General features: G+C 60.9%; 5 protein-coding genes across 5 annotated transcripts; all 5 read left to right on the forward strand.

Annotated features, from left to right (window-relative positions):
- Nucleotides 1-84: 84 nt before the first annotated feature.
- On the forward strand, nucleotides 85-5,112 carry LDBPK_361090 (hypothetical protein, conserved; the record flags this gene model as incomplete). Its single annotated transcript, XM_003865178.1, has 1 exon — nucleotides 85-5,112. The coding sequence occupies one exon, from the start codon at nucleotides 85-87 to the stop codon at nucleotides 5,110-5,112; it is 5,028 nt and encodes a 1,675-aa protein (XP_003865226.1).
- Nucleotides 5,113-6,521: 1,409 nt separating this feature from the next.
- LDBPK_361100 (hypothetical protein, conserved) lies at nucleotides 6,522-7,382 on the forward strand (the record flags this gene model as incomplete). Its single annotated transcript, XM_003865179.1, has 1 exon — nucleotides 6,522-7,382. The coding sequence occupies one exon, from the start codon at nucleotides 6,522-6,524 to the stop codon at nucleotides 7,380-7,382; it is 861 nt and encodes a 286-aa protein (XP_003865227.1).
- A 1,209-nt stretch (nucleotides 7,383-8,591) lies between these two features.
- On the forward strand, nucleotides 8,592-10,355 carry LDBPK_361110 (RNA editing complex protein MP61; the record flags this gene model as incomplete). Its single annotated transcript, XM_003865180.1, has 1 exon — nucleotides 8,592-10,355. One exon carries the CDS (start codon nucleotides 8,592-8,594, stop codon nucleotides 10,353-10,355), a length of 1,764 nt encoding a protein of 587 aa, XP_003865228.1.
- A 1,276-nt stretch (nucleotides 10,356-11,631) lies between these two features.
- LDBPK_361120 (hypothetical protein, conserved) lies at nucleotides 11,632-14,655 on the forward strand (the record flags this gene model as incomplete). The annotated part of the gene is made up of 1 exon (XM_003865181.1): nucleotides 11,632-14,655. One exon carries the CDS (start codon nucleotides 11,632-11,634, stop codon nucleotides 14,653-14,655), a length of 3,024 nt encoding a protein of 1,007 aa, XP_003865229.1.
- Nucleotides 14,656-15,160: 505 nt separating this feature from the next.
- Nucleotides 15,161-15,217, forward strand: LDBPK_361130 (ribosomal protein L24, putative; the record flags this gene model as incomplete). Its single annotated transcript, XM_003865182.1, has 1 exon — nucleotides 15,161-15,217. A coding segment is annotated over one exon (57 nt), but the record flags the coding sequence as incomplete, so codon positions are not given.

The following is a 15,217-nucleotide window of genomic DNA, read 5'->3' on the forward strand; positions in this document are numbered from 1 at the left end:
GTTGGCCTTGCTTCTCGGGCACGGATCCTTGTCTTCTACAGCGCACCACCGTTCTTTCCTTTGCAGTCATCAAGGGCGTCTTGAATGCGCTCACTGTGCTTTCGCGCTGTCGGCTCTCTCCACCCCTCGCAGCGCGCTGCTTCCCACCATGATACGGCGTCGTCCACTCGCTGCGCGTGGCGCTGCCTGAGCACGGCAACAGAAAATAGTCAAGAGAATGCGGCGGCAGACTGCACTCCGCCTCCGCTCGAGCAGGCCTTCGCATCACCACTACCGGGCCCGGTAGCCGCGCACTCGGTTTCGCTTTCCCCGATCGGCTCTGCCATTCTGTGCTCGCACCTCTCGCAGCGGCAGATGCGGCAACGGCAGCGCAGATGGGGTGCCCTATGGCGATATCGATGGGAGAGTCACTCGCCCCGCGCCATGCCGACCCCGCTATTGGTAACTTCGGCGTTGATCTCCGGCTCGCCGCGCACTTCCATATGCGCGCCGCACGCTGACGTGCCCGAAGACACTGGTGCGAAGACAGCCCCATGTGACGCAGAGAGAGGAAGCCTTGTGAACACGTCTTCTCCCTCGCACAGCAGAAGTCTTTCCATGGCATCGGCGGAGTGCGAAGCAAAGGAGGGTACGAGACCACGCGCCCACACAGGCTCCGCCGGTGCCGCCGCTGCCGCCGCTGCCGATTCTGTTGCCCTCAGTAGCACGCGCAACGCTGCCGCTGGCGCGTCGACCGTAGAGGACCCTCTCCTCTCGTTTCTAGACTCGCACGAGGAGGATGCGGCGTTGCTGCTCGCGATGTGGACGTCGCTGCATCGCAGCTGCGTTTTTGGCTCAACTCTGTCGGAGTCCTTGGTTCTTCAGGTGCGCTACTTTCTCCACTCCCTTCTTCGCCACCGCGCGATAGGGGCGGCCGTAACTTTCTACTACCGGCTCATGGGCATCGGCGTGCAGCTGCGTCAAAGCGACCTCCTCCTGCTGTTTTCGAGCCTGACTTACGAGAACGCTGCGTCGACGGAAGAGGCCCAGCTGCGCAAGGCGGCAGAGACAGCAGCGATGGAAAGTCACCGAAAGATTTGGGCTCAACGACGCAGGCAGCTCCGCCTGTCCGCCGCGCGCACTCGCACAGCGGACGCCCCGGGCCAAAGCCAGCGCGAGGGAGGTGGGGAGGGAAGAGACAAGGTATTGGCAGGTCAGACGGGCGTCCTGAGCGCGGGGGTGAAGAAGACTGGTGCGCCTGCGTTCTGTGAGGAGGGGCCGACGCGTGTGAATGCTACCGCCACGGAGAGCGTCCAGGAAACGGCTTCACATACACGCATAGTTAGAGCTACCCACATCGCGGAGGGCGGCAGCGTCGCCGTTTCCTCAGCGCCACGCTGGGCCCGCGGAGAAGTGGGCGACGAAGTGCGCCCGCCGGGCTCCATCGCACGCCGCACGGCTTTCCACCAGCAGCCGGAGTGGGTCAAGAGGTGGATCCTCTACGAAGCCTCGATGGGGACACTGGACGATCTAGACGAAGTGGAGGACGCCAGCCGACCAAGCACACCGTCGACGAGCAGCTCCACGGACGCCTTGCTCAGCACCAGCGATGCGCAAGCGGACACCGCGGCGCAGCCGGAGCAGGTGATGCGGGGCATGGAGGTGGCAGCGATTGTGGAGCATCTGCACCTTCTCACTCTCGGAGCCATGCAGCGAGACCATCTGAGCGCAACCGAAGCAAACATACCGCCGCCGTCGCCGCGGCGACCCCAGCGATGCACCTCGAAGCTGTCACGGTCGTGGTCGATTGAGCGGGCCTACTGGAAAGAGGCGCTAGATCTGGTTCGAAGCGCCTACTCCGCTGCACCACGGCACAGGGCTCTGAGCGAGTGCGGCGGCACCTTGTTTCCTAGGGCGGCAGAAGACCTGCTTCTTCCCACCGAGGTCGTTCTCGCTCTGCAGTCAATGCTTCGTGAAGTGCAGAGTTGGGAGGGCACACTTTCTCTTCTGCGGCTGAGCGTCCCGGAGGCGAAGCGTCGAGATGCGGAGCCGCCCAGAGCGGTTGGTATGTCATCCGACTGCTTCCGGCGCGGGGCGGTCCTTTTCATGGCTTTGGCCGCCCCTGCGCAGCCATGGAAGACACAGGCGAAGGTTGAAGCATGGATGCATCGCGTAATGCTGCCTCGACTCGCGCGCGACGCGAGGGCGCAAACGGAAGCTACCTCTACTGCTACTGCCGCAACAGCAGCTCTTCATGCGCTGTGGCTCAGCCACCTCTGCAGCGTAAAGGCGTCACGGCCGGACGAGTTTGTTGCACTCGGTGAAGAGGCGGCGGCTTACCTTACTTCTCCCTCCGTGCAACGGGCAATTCACGGCGACCTCACGGTGATGATGGAGGAGATATGCGTGAGCACCGAACGAGCCGTTGACGCCCTGCATCAAACGGCGCAGCGGGCCGTACAGCACCGTCGCGCCTCAGAGGTGCTCGCCAAATCCATTCGCACCGGTGCCTACAGGGTGGAGAACGGCAAAGGCAAGCACGAACTCGGCAGAGACCCTGAGAACGATCACATGACCGATCCGTTGTCAATGACTTCGGTGGCCGCGCCGCCAACTGTCATGGATGGAATGAGGTGCTCCCTCTTGAGTGATTATGCCACGAAGTCACCGTTGTCTCCGTCGGCGTTGCTGTCAAGCGACTCGGTGGACGCGTTTGCCCTGTGCTGCGCAGCCGTCAAGGAGACGGTCTGGCTGCGGTTCACGACGGCGGCCTCGACAAGCCCTGCTGCTGTGGCGGTCGAGGTGCTGCAGTTTTTGGAGCAGAATGTGCACGGTCCTTCAGGACTCCTCAACGTGTTCCAGCTGCTGTACGGCTCATCTGCCTCGCGGATGGCGCGCAACGGAAAAGGGTCGACACTAACGCCGACGGAAAACACACCAGCGGCACCGGAGTGTGCGTACGTGTCGTGCGTTCTGGCGATTACTCTCTTGCAACTCGTGCAGCTTCTATGCTCACCACCGGGCCAGCAGCAGCGCCGCTACGGCTGCCACATGTGGAGCGGCGCCGAGCTGGTTCTTCTCGCCGAACACGCGGCGAAGGTGCTGGAGAGGATTGCCGCGGCGCAAGTGCAGCAGGCGCCATGGCGGTGGGCAGTCGAGGAGCGTCTGAAGGAGCTCGCCACTGTGACGGCGAGAACGGTGCGCCTTGTCGTGCGCCAGCTTGACATTCATCACATGAATGAGAAGGTCATGTTTGGTGCCGTGGCTGACCAGGATGTGGAACTCTTCGCCCTTCTTGCCCGGGTGCTCAACACGTCATCAGAGTTGATGGTGGCGTCGTGCGCTAGTGATGCTTCGCGGGTCTCGTCATATTCGCCGGTGTGGCGGATTTTGACGTCCACGTGCTCTCCCCGGATCCTGCAAGGGGTACATCTGTGCTTCCGCAGCTCTAGCGCGCTGGGAAAGCGAGTGCGATATCGACTTTGCCGCCGTGATGCCGACAACCTGGAGCACTGGATTCAGCCGCCGCGATCGCGTCAGCGCACCTCCGCCTGCCTGCGTGGTGCTGGCGGTGCGGCGCTATTGTCGTCGAAGCGGTCGGTGAAGGCGATAGACGCGGGCGGTGCTGCCGCGGTGGGGCGCTACACAGGCAGGGACTTCCCTCTCATGCTCAGTCTCCGCGACTCGGTCTACAAGATCATGAGCCGTGAGCGCACGAGCGCCGGTGTCGGGCGAGCGCTGCAGCGGCTGGCAGCTGCGACGGCGAACTGGAAAGCGAGCTTGCTTCTGTGCGAACTCGTTACAAAGGATGTCTCTCTCGCCCGTGGCACGTGTACTGTGGACTTCTTTGCCACAGCTCTGGATCGCATGGCGCAGGATGTGGCGAGGTCGAGCGCCGCCGCACAAGCAGAGGCGAGAACGCCGCGATCGCAGGGAAATGATGTTGTGCCGTCTCGCAAGAGGTGCGGTACGCTGGCCGCCCCACGGGCGTCGGGGCCACCCAACTTGTGGCTGAGTGCGATCGATGTGTTCTGGAGCGCCGTCGATCACGTTGGCCAGGCCGAAGCCGCTGCGGCGCAGGACTCTGACTCCTCAGCTCTCGCAAACTCCGCCAGAACGCCGGCGTCGAACCCGGTGAGCGTGGACGCGCAGGAGCGTGCTGTACTGGCGCGGCTTCTGCTTCCGCTTCTCCGCTTTAGCCGCGCCGTGAATCAGAGGGAGGTTGGCCGACAGTGGCGTCGCACATGGGCCGCCATGTACGCCACGCAGGAGAAGAAGAACCCGCAGTGGCGCCAGCAGAACATCGAAGCACTATCCGTGCTAGGTGACGCAGCGGCGCTGACCCACTGCGTTGCGGACTACCACATCTGTGGCAGCGAGGCGTTGCTGTGCTCGGTGGCCGTTCGGCACGGTGACTGGCACGCCGCGCTGGTGACTGTCTTCCAGACATACGGCGCTGTCGAGGAGCGTCACGCGACGGGGACGCCGTACTCACTCGTCGTAGCCCGCACTATTCTGACGCTCCTGGCGAAGTCACCGATGAATCTCAGCAACACGGCTATGCGATTGCGAACTGTTCAGCGCGAGACCTGGGACGAGGAATGCAGTCTCGCGGTGGTCCGGCTACTATTACGTGGTCGCCGATGGCGCCTGGCGATAGCCCACGTTGACGAGGCGCTGGGGCTTCCAGACATGCAGCGGGTCAGAGCGCTGGTGCTTGTGGACCCTGCCGGTTGTTTGCGGCAGGGGGCATCCCCTTCCGCGCCCACCGCGGCAACGCTGGTGCGGTATGCCCAGCTACTTACGGCAGTGTTGCGGGCGACGGCGATCGGCGGCGATAGTGAGCGCGCGCCAGCGTACTACGACGCGTTCAAGGCGCTGGTGCGTTACGTCTTTGGTGAGGTGGTGGACATAGACACTCTTCATACGGCGGAGGACACCTGGCAGAGGGGCGACGATGCGCTGGACGCCGCGCTGGACATGACTCATTTCACGGAAAGGGAAGAAAAGCACGCGTCGGGTTCGGAGGACCAAGTGCACGAGGCAGTGCGAGAGCTGGCCCCACGCGCGCGCATCCTGTTCTTCCGCGCTATGACAAAGAAGATGCTTGCTTCTCATGCGGGCAAGGGGTGACAAGAGGCACCGCCCTTAGTGCTGGAGAGGGAGGAGGACATCGACCCGACCGGCGTCGGCAACGTGCACCCTGCGAAACCTGCGCGTATGGATTGTTCGACTCAGGCCTCTTACATGGTGCCCTTCATGTTGACGCACCATCCGCGATGGACCTTGATAACGAGGAGAAAAGGGGGACACCTCAGCTTGCGTGGCATGTCAGGGCCCAGTAGCCCTACACTCTGTGAGGGGAAGCCAGGCAGAGCCTCTCTCCCCCTCCTCCCTTATCCCCTGCCAAATGCCGAGCCACCTATGGTGGTGACGGGGTCAAACAACCTACGACATAGAGGACCTCAGAGCAATGTGTTACTGCGCATGCCGGCATTCACATCCTGGTCGTCGTTTCGTCGGAGCGACCCGCGGCCGTGATCATGTCTGTGCCGTCCATTGGATTCGGCGAAGGTTTAAGGCGACTTGGACGTTCCTTGCCCCCCGGCCCTCAGGGCCTACTGGTGTGGCCCCGGAGCCCCTCCGGGGAGTCGCGGGATGCACCACGTGGCGACCGACATGATGTGAGAGTGGCTGTGAGGGTGGGCGGGGGGGGAGGGCGACCTGCGGCGAGCGGATGTGGTGGGTAGACCGCGTGGCAGAGGCCGTTCTGAGACGACCTTGTCGGCCGTATGGCTGCAACGCGGGTCGAGGGCCGCTTTTTGCGTCACGCGGTGTATGTGGGTGTGTGGGGAGGGGGGGGGGCGATGCTGCAGGGAGGGGTACAGCGGAGCTGGACTCGCGCTCTACGGCAGAGAAGGGGTATACAGAAGGGAAATGAGAAAGCTTCCTGGGTGGGTGAGTACGGTAGGTGAGCCCACGAAGCGCGTACGTGATACCTTGCGTGTGTGTTTGTCGTGTACGTGCGTGGGCGTAAACGTGTATAATGGTGCCCATCACAAAACCGACGGCTAAGAGAAAAGAGAGAAGGCGGCAAACAAGCAAACTTACACAGCCTCAAGTGCGCTCGGCTGGCATGGCAAGCGTCATCAGAAAATAGACACGGCATCCTTGTGCGCGTGGCACCGCCGTTCCAGAGGAGGGAAAACAGTCGCCGCGACGACACACACACACACACACACCTCCCACACCCACACAGAAAAGCGCATGGGAAAGCACTTGCACACCCAGGCACCCGCCACTTCTCTTGGACGGGAGGCCTTGCCCTCCAGGACTTTCCGCGTACGCGGACGGGAAAAGGGAGGCATGCGGTGTTGCGCGTTGGCCTGCTGCATCTTCCTCTGTGAGATGAGGTGCATGTGGCGAAGAAGAGTATCAGCTTTGTTGGTGTAATGGCGCTCTCCTCTTCTCCTGCTTTTTCATGTTGTGCTTGACGGCAACGTTAGAAACTTACGCTGCGTCTGTCTCGCTTTTATCCTCCGATGGCGCAGTGTCTCACGTGGCAGGTTCTCGATCAGCGGCAGACCGGCGAGTGTCTCGACGCCGTGGACCTTGAGGCGCTGCGAGCTGTCATCAAGCGCATCGACGACGATCACGGTGGGGCGCTGCTACACTCGAGTGAGCGAACTGCGACGCAGGTGAATGTGCTGCTCGACCTCTACGGCCACCTCGTCTTGTTTGCCAAGGCGTCGCAGTTTTCCCCGTTCAAGACAAGCACGCTCTTTGGCATCGTGCATCGTGTGCACGAGGCGAGCATCGCAGATCGCCTTTCCCGCTTTCACTCGTACGACCTCCTCCGCGAGCTCGTGGTGCGGCACAGCGTGCACCGCCCGCCATACTCGACGATGGTGTTTAACGTGCGAGAAGTGCAGGATATCGACACGTACATGATGAGTACCTACTACCGCCACTACAAAATGTACGTGTACTGCTTTGTGCCACGCGAAGTGGCCAGCCTTCGGACAGTCATGCTCAACGACACCGCCGAGGCACCGCCAGTCCAACTCCCGCCTCTGTCCGCTGCCATCAGAGAGGATGCATGGAAGGAAAAGATGCAGGAGAAGGTGCGCACGCTCGAGGAGGCAGAGATGGAGGAGCAGGTGATCGTCTCAGATGCGGTGTCGGAGGCGCAGAGGAACGCGGCCACGCTTGACAATTCCAGATTTATGGCCGGCGTTCGCGCGCAGCTCGAGGCGATTCGCGACGCCGTGTCGACAAAGTCCAGCGAACGACTAGACCTCATCGAGGAGAAACTCACGGCAATTGAGGCGAAGGTGAATGAGGCGCAAAGTAGCGGCAGTCGTAGTCGTCAGGGCTCCAGAGGGTCGTCGAAGAGGAAGTGACCGCAAATGGGCACATGCGGCAGCGGACCCAGCCAAGAGGAGTGGTGGGCTGCAGGGAAGAGAGCGTCTCTGCTTCTCTGTCGCTCCCCCGCCGCTCTCTTTCTGTAGCCTTCTCTCTCTTTGCTATGTGCTCCCTTCACGCTTCGCGCCGTGCCACCTCCCCCGTCTTCTCCCTTACCCTCTGCGTCATGGCGACACTGCGCAGTTGACACCGCTGCTGCCGGGTTGGTGTCCGCTGTTGTGCGTGCAGGAGTGCCGTTCCACGTTGGGCCAGTCGTTGGCTGCTATGTAAACTAGCAGATTGCCTTGCTTTCCTAGGCTCTTGCGCTTGTCAGAGTATCTGGGCGTGAGTGCGTGTGTGCCGGTGTGGGTGTGGGTGGGTGTGCTTGTCTGCGTCCTTGTGCGTTTGTTCGTGGATTGAGGATGGACGTTTCTTGTGTTACGATAGTTTGATGAAGGACAAGCCAGTAAGCGCGCCACGTGGGGTGAGAAGAGGTGCTGGATTGCCTCCTCTGCTCACAGGCTGCCGGCGGAGCATTACTGCAGGGGTCTCTGCTCTATGGCGGTGGCCGCACGCCCATGAAAGTGAGCAGCTGCGCATCTCCATCCCCTCCATGCCGCTGTGTGTATGTGTGTGGATGAGGGAAGGGTCACGGTGCGTTTTGATGCCGTTCAGTGCCGCACTGCTTCTGTTTGGCTCCTCTGTCACCGTTTTCCGTTTTGTCATGTCGCCTCACCACATTCTGCACTCGCATGTCTCTCTCTCGCATTCCCTCTCTGCGTCCGTGATGGACTGCACACCGTATGAGAACGCGGGAGTCTTGCGCGACACGGCGAGAGAGTCGGAGAAGGGGTCTCGGCACTTGTGTGGCCTGTGCCGTCTCCTTGTGTTGAACTACCGTGGCTTTGTCTTTCCCGCGTCTCTGCCGGTTGCGTGGCGGACTGCGCGTTTTGCCTGACCGCCTAGAGCCTGCATTGGCACGCACACGTCTCGTCGGTAGAACCACGACCCTTCCGGCCGCCCTTCCGCGCACAGGGCTTAATGGCTCGCCATTACTTCCAGGCGTTATTTGTTCTGCGAGGAAAGACCGCCGCTGCACTGGCACATCGGCGCGTGCCGCAGTTGTCGTCGGCTTCACATCTTCCTCGTCTCTACATCGCTTTATCAGTGACGCGCTTGACGGAGCACCTTGGGCTTGTCGGTGCAGCATGAACCGCTGTAGTGTAAAGAGGCGCCTTTCGCTGCGGCTGCCAGTGGTGCCGACTGCAGGCCTCCTGCGGCGAGCACCACGAGCAGCAGGCACGCGCAGCGGCAGCGGTGCACTTTGTGTCGCTGCTGCGCCCATCGGCAGTAGCACCAGCCTCGTTAGCTCCTCTGGCCGGAAGGCTCCCGTGTACTACAACTTTGCCACGCCGGTGAGTGTGCTCCGTGATGCGGCGGGTGGTGAAAGTGTGTCTCACCGACGCCAACGCCGCGAGGCGCCGGCTCGAGAGGGAAGGCTGCTACTTGTGGCGCCGCGCACGCCGAATCCGAACGACCCGCTTCAGCGACTGAACATTTTTCGACGCGAGTTTTCCGATTTCAGCAGCGCCGCAAAGCTCAATCAGAATATCATGGTGAGCGTCGACACGAGCACGCGCCGCTTCCTCGAAATGTTCTGTGACTTTGATGCCAAACGCTGCAAGCTGTGCAATGAGACGTTCTTGCAGTGGCACATCCACGCCAACGGCATTCCGCACGTGGGGCGAGAAGGGATGCTGCTGGAGCTTGTTCGCCCGTATTGTGGAACTCCGGATGAACTAATAGACATGTGGTGGCAGCGGCTGAACTCGTGCGCTGCGTTTCACCGGATTCCCGCCCTGAGTCACGACAACCCACACGAGCGCAAGCGGCGTCTGCTATATCTGCTGAAGGTGCTGAAAGACCGCGGCATCCTTGTAGAGACGTTCAACGTGAGTGACAACCAGTCCACCAACTCAGCGCGCTCGTGGGAGTTTGAGAGGCTCGAGTTCGTGGGCGACAATGTGGTCAAGTACGTGCTGAACAGCATTATTTCCTGTGCATTTCCACCTCACGAGGGCGGCACAAAAGGAAAGATGACGTGCTTTCAGTTCGTGATGGACGGCAACGATGGCTTGGCACGCGGCTACGACCACCTCGACCTCCAGCAGCTCGCCTCCAGCCCTAGGGTAGTCAGCAAATTCAAGAGTGACATTGTCGAGACCCTGTTCGCGGAGCTGCAGATGTACCTGTGGAGCACGCAGCACGATGTCGGCACCTGTCCTCTTGTGTTTCCATTTACGAAAGATATTTACACCCTGCGGGCGCTGGTGCAGCATGCGCTGTACGAGCTAGCTATTGAACTCTTTCTCTACCACATTCGCCACATTAACGGCATGCTACAACGCGTGATGCGAGAGAATCACCTGCAGTTCGTAAAAGCAGATTCCACGCTGAAGCCAAGGGCGGGCGCAAGGGCCGGGAGTTTGGGCGTGAGCACGCGCCGTGGTGACTGGAGCGATGACGACGATGACTACGACTGCCCGCAAAGCTACGGTGCGCCGGCGGTGCCCGCCCCCACGGCGGCCCTCATGAAGGTGCGCTGCGAGCGCACCCACCTGAAGGGCACCGGTGCGGCGCTGTTCTTTGCCTCGACAAACTACGATAGCTTCAAGCACGTGGTACCGATCGGTGGCCTTTTGCCGCGGCCATTTGCGCGGGAGGATTTGTCAGTGATCCCAAACTACATGCCGCACCTCCGGCGCGATGGCGCGATGACGCTGAGGATGAGGAGGGCCGGGAATGCCGGCTGGTCGACCCTGCACGGCACAGCAGCAGCTCTCGCCACGAGGGAAGGCGTTGCCGGCGGTCTCGCCCTAAGTGCCGGCATCACACCTCGTGTGGGCAGCGAGCCAGTACGCTTGTCCGTTCCGCGTCTCAAGGACGAGGAGCTCATTCCAGAGCTGATCTAAGCGCCTCACCGGTGCGCCTCTCCTTATGTGTCTCTTCTTTATTTGGGGCCTCACTTCCCCGCCTCTTCCTCCATCTCGAACACGAGAGAGCTGGTCGAAGTGGCTCGGGTCGCATGCGGGGGAGTAGGTTAGCAGATGCAAGAGACAAGAAGACGAGCTTGCAGCGCTACAACAGCGACTCTGGGCAACTGAGATACAAACGCAGACAAACTCACTCATGGTGACACCGCACATACTCACAACATGCACGAAGCTCTATGGAGAATCACATCAACGACAACAAAAAGAAACCCTGGGTGGGGGGCATGCTGGGGTGCAGGTGTGGAGGTGACGCTGCCCTTCGACGAGCTGGCAGGCGAGGCGCCTCCACTGTACAAGGCGAAGGGCGCGAATGAAGAGACGAAGTCTCAGGAGTCGTTTTTTTTTTTCGTATCTCAGAGCCCCACCCCCCTCCTCACACACACACACGCACACTTTCCTCCCCTCTTATATCCGTTGTCTACCCCTCTTTCCCGTTTTTGTGCAGCGTGTGTGTGTGCGCGAGTGGGCTTGCTAAGTCTGCAGGAGAGAGGATGGGGCAGGGGTAACAGAGGCTCTCGTTACAGGTCCATGCTGTGGTCTATTGTGTGCACTCATGTCGATCCGTGTCAAGTATCACTGCGGACGCTTTCCTCCTTTCTGGTCGCGTGCTTCGCTGCTCATTTCTTCTCTCTCTTCCCTCCTCTCCGTGCGCTGTGGCACCCGCAGCCGCATAGAACTTCAAAAAGGTGCGCGCGTGTCGCACAACACAGTGACGTGCCATCCGCTCAGTTGTCTCACTATTCCTTCGTTTTCTTTTCATGCGCCGTTATCAGACACCTACCGCACCCGTCCTCGCCTTACATACGCATACCTCATAGAGGTCAAGCTTCCCCTCACCCATACAGACACGCAGACGGAGACCCTACCGAGTGCATCAGTGGACTTTCCACAAGGGAGTTTGCGCCGCCGCTCTCGCGCGACAGCGGATAGACCGGCACATTTTCATCACCATCACTACACGAGGGGCCGACTATCTCACGCCTTCTCGCACCGTCTGCGTTCCTCCTCGGGCACCACTGCAGTTCCTTGCTGACACACTCTGTGCCACTCTCTCCCTCCCCTCCGCAGAGTTGGGGCGTCGTCGCTTTGCTGTCGTATACCGGCCACCAAGCCGCTCTGCTGTTTTCGTCTTTTTTTTTTATTGGGTTGCAGCGTAACCGCATCGACGACGCCGCAACGGGCGGCTGCACTTGTCATGATCACGGCTCGGTCACCTTATCAAGTGTACAAGGCGACGGACGTTAATGGTACCGTCGCCAATTTCAACTCGCTGCCGTCGGAGGAGCTGCTGCCGTACAAGATCCTGTCGTCTGAGGAGACATTGTTGGCGTCACTCTTTGTTGTCGAAGGCAACGAGGAACAACGAGAGAGGTACGCTGTCTCAGCCCTGCACGCCGCGAGGGTGTACATTTCTCACCTCATCAGCTACATCCCTCTCTCCGCACGCTCGCAGACGGCAAAGAAAGTCCAGATCAACATTGACGCGGTCGTGCGCACCGTTATGCTCTTCGCCGCCAACGCGGAATTGCTGCAGAGCGTCAAGAAAATGGTACTCACGAACGCCTCGGGGGAGCAGGTGTCACTGAAGGATCTCTCAGACCTGGAAGGCGCCCTGAATGCGATGGAAAAAGTGTACCGGCAGAAGGCGAAAGGGGCTGGGGAGAAGGTGGACATGCTGCGCAAGGTTGCGCCAGAACCGGTGATCGTCTCATCCAGCGCCGCAAAGTCGCAAGGTACTACGCCATTGACGGCGGGAGAGGACAGCGGCAACGCTGCGTCGAACTCGACCGGCTGTTCTCGGCAGCGCCGCCGTCGCTCAGAGTCCACCGACGGCCCTGCCGGCCACGCAGACTTGCACAGTGACGCCGCCGCCCTCAAGGTGGCGAAGATCGAGGGCGGCACAGACAATGCTCCTCTCGCCGCTGTGTATGCCCCAAAGGTGTCTGGCGGGCCCAAGAGCGTGCGCACCGGCCTGCGTGGCGGCCTCGTGTGGGGCCGCCTCCGCGGTCTGACAAACAACGAAAAGAAGGTGGCCGCTATGTTGCAAGCCATGATTCAGGTACTCGGGCACATCTTCGCGACCAAGTTCAACGACCTCGTACCCATCTTCGACATGCTCGACGAGCGACTCAGGGCGGTACAGGCCATCATCGATGCCGAACGCGCCCAGTACAAGGCGAAGGAGGACAAACGAATTCCAGAACCATTTCACGAGGTCACCCTGGATGCCGTGCAGCTTGCTCTGCAGCATTCGAGTGAAACCTTCCGCAACGACGAGGAGTGCCGCTACGAGCTCGATGAGGACTTGCTGCACCCCATCGCCCACGCGTGTCTGCGTGTTATCAACCACATCGAGGGCTTCTCGACCGAGCCCTTCAAAGGCCCGACACCAGAGGAATTGTTGAAGAAGCAGCAGCTGCGGGATGCCGCACGGGCCAAGCGCGAGGAGGCAAAGCGCCGGATTCTGGAAAAGGCGGAGGCCAAGGCAGAACTGGAGCGCAAGAAAGAGGAAGAGCGACAGCTAATGCGGCGGCGTCTTGGCGACGGCAGTGACGAGCACGAGAAGGACCTTGAAGAGGACACCACGCTCGTCACTCCGTCCACGTTAGGGTACGTGGCCTACACCGCAGAGCTGCCGCTTGGCACCCCTGAACTGTTCGAAAAGGCGCTGTATGTGTGGAGCATGCTCTCCTCGGTGCCGCGTGCACTGAATCTGTCGCAGATGCACTTTGCCACCTTCGTTAAGGGCATCGAGTGCGTGGACCAGGACGCGAATGGGCTGATGGAGGAGGTGACCAAGTGTCTGCTCGACGTTTCAATGGAAAGCGTTCGCCTCCGCTCTCCGGGGACGCCGCGTATCGTCACTCGCGGGAAGAACTGGTTCGATGCGCTTGTCGAGTTCGTTGGAGTGGCCAGTGGAAACAAAAAGAAGCGGCGGCAGCAGCAGCGCCGGGTTTCCAGCACGGAAGACGAGGAGGAGATTGACAGCGACAGCGACAGCGACGCGTCCTCCTCGACATCGTCGTCGTCGTCGTCGTCCTTTTCTTCGAAAGAGACGGACGCCAAAACGTCGGCTGAGGAGGAGGACACGCCACCAGAGAAGCCGGCAGCTGCCATGGCGACGAGAGGCGAAGGCGCCGCGGAGGCAGCCGCCGAAGAGGAGGTGGACACAGATCCGTTCTCCCTGGAGCTGAAGGCGACGATGGACAAGATAGCGGGGCTGCGCTCCTTGGCGTCGTGGGGCAACGTCGATGCCATTGATCGGCTCAATCTGCTTCAGTTCTGCGTGTTGGAGGCGCTTGGCAGCGACGAAGTGCGCAACGAAGCGGACCGTGTGCAGAAGGACCGCGAAGAGGAGGCACTGAACGCCGAGAAGAAGCTCAGGGAGATTCGCGAGGAGGCGGAGAAGGAGTTAAAGGCGTTGTTGCGCACGCTGCCGTCCGTGGCATCCACGGCTGCCCGCAAAAAGAAGACACAGAACAGCACGCAAAAGGCCGAGCCAGTGACAAAGGAGGACAATCAGCACACCAACAACGCCGAGGATGAGAAGAAGGGCATCGACGAGGCGGAGGGGGATAGCGAGACGGCGACGGGAAAGGACGTGAGGGAGACGGCGCAGAGGAATTTCGAGGCTGAGCGCGAAGCCATCCTCCAAGAAGTCGACCGCAAGCGTGAGGAGGTCTACGCGCGTCTGCTCGGCGTGCAGGATGGCAAGGACGACGGCGCCATTGTCGAGCCGCTTGGCATGGACCGCTATCGGCGCCTCTATTGGCGTTTTCCAATGGAGCGAGTAGTCTACGTGCAAAGTGTTCCGAACCTCACGGCCGTCACCTTTCCGGTCCTCGCAGAGCCGCCGGAGCTCAAGCAGCGCCGCGCCTCCTCGCGGTCGCTCTTACTCGATGACGAGGAGGAGATCTCCATGCTGGGCGGGCGGCGGCGTGGCGGCAGAGGTGCGACCGCGGCGGGCGATGCGGCCCGCGCGAAGGACGACAAGGGTGTGGGCCAGACGAGGTGGGGTGTTATTCCACACGAATACCTCAGCACTTTTGTGCAAACCCTGGACCGTCGCGGGGAACGGGAGGCGCCGCTGCGGCACGCACTTGAGACGCTAGAGCCGTACCTTACTGCTTTGGAAGAGCCGCGAGAGGGGCGTGAGACGCGGGCCCGCGCGCACATGTTCGGGTATATGAACCTCCTAAAGGTCGACTTCACGTCCTAAGCTAACAGAGGGCCTTCTTCTCCGCTATCTAGAGCACGGAGCTATCTCTGTCTCGAGCGCGACAGCCAGCGGCCGTACTTAGCGGTGGTCTCTAGAAAGGAATAGAATAAGCGCCCTCGCGTCTTTCCGTATGCAGGATGTGCCACATAATTAAGCCACAAACCGCTGTTTGGTCCCTGTTTTCCTTCTTCGTGTGCTGTAGCTTCTTACACACAGACCTACTGTAAAGCTGGATGAGCCCTGCATGTACTGCGGGCAGAGCTGGTGGAGTTTTGGTTCCAACTGTGCTCTGCCCATATCGCGCGACGCTCTGCGCTGGCTGCACCGACCGTGCCATGACTTCTGGTTGCCCTACGGAACAACAGACCATGCTCCCGGGAATCCCGAGCCGCGCCTCGTTTTACCGTGTTTCCACAAATCCTCCTCCTCTCGCGCTCTTTCCTGCTATACTGTGGTCGCGTATCATCATTCTCGCAAACTCTGCTCTTCACGTCATACAGCAGCCATGCGTACGATCGAGTGCGAGTTCTCCCACTTCGCGGTGCACCCCGGCCACGGCCGC

This window comes from Leishmania donovani, chromosome 36, assembly GCF_000227135.1.
Source record: "Leishmania donovani BPK282A1 complete genome, chromosome 36".
NCBI lineage: Eukaryota > Euglenozoa > Kinetoplastea > Trypanosomatida > Trypanosomatidae > Leishmania > Leishmania donovani.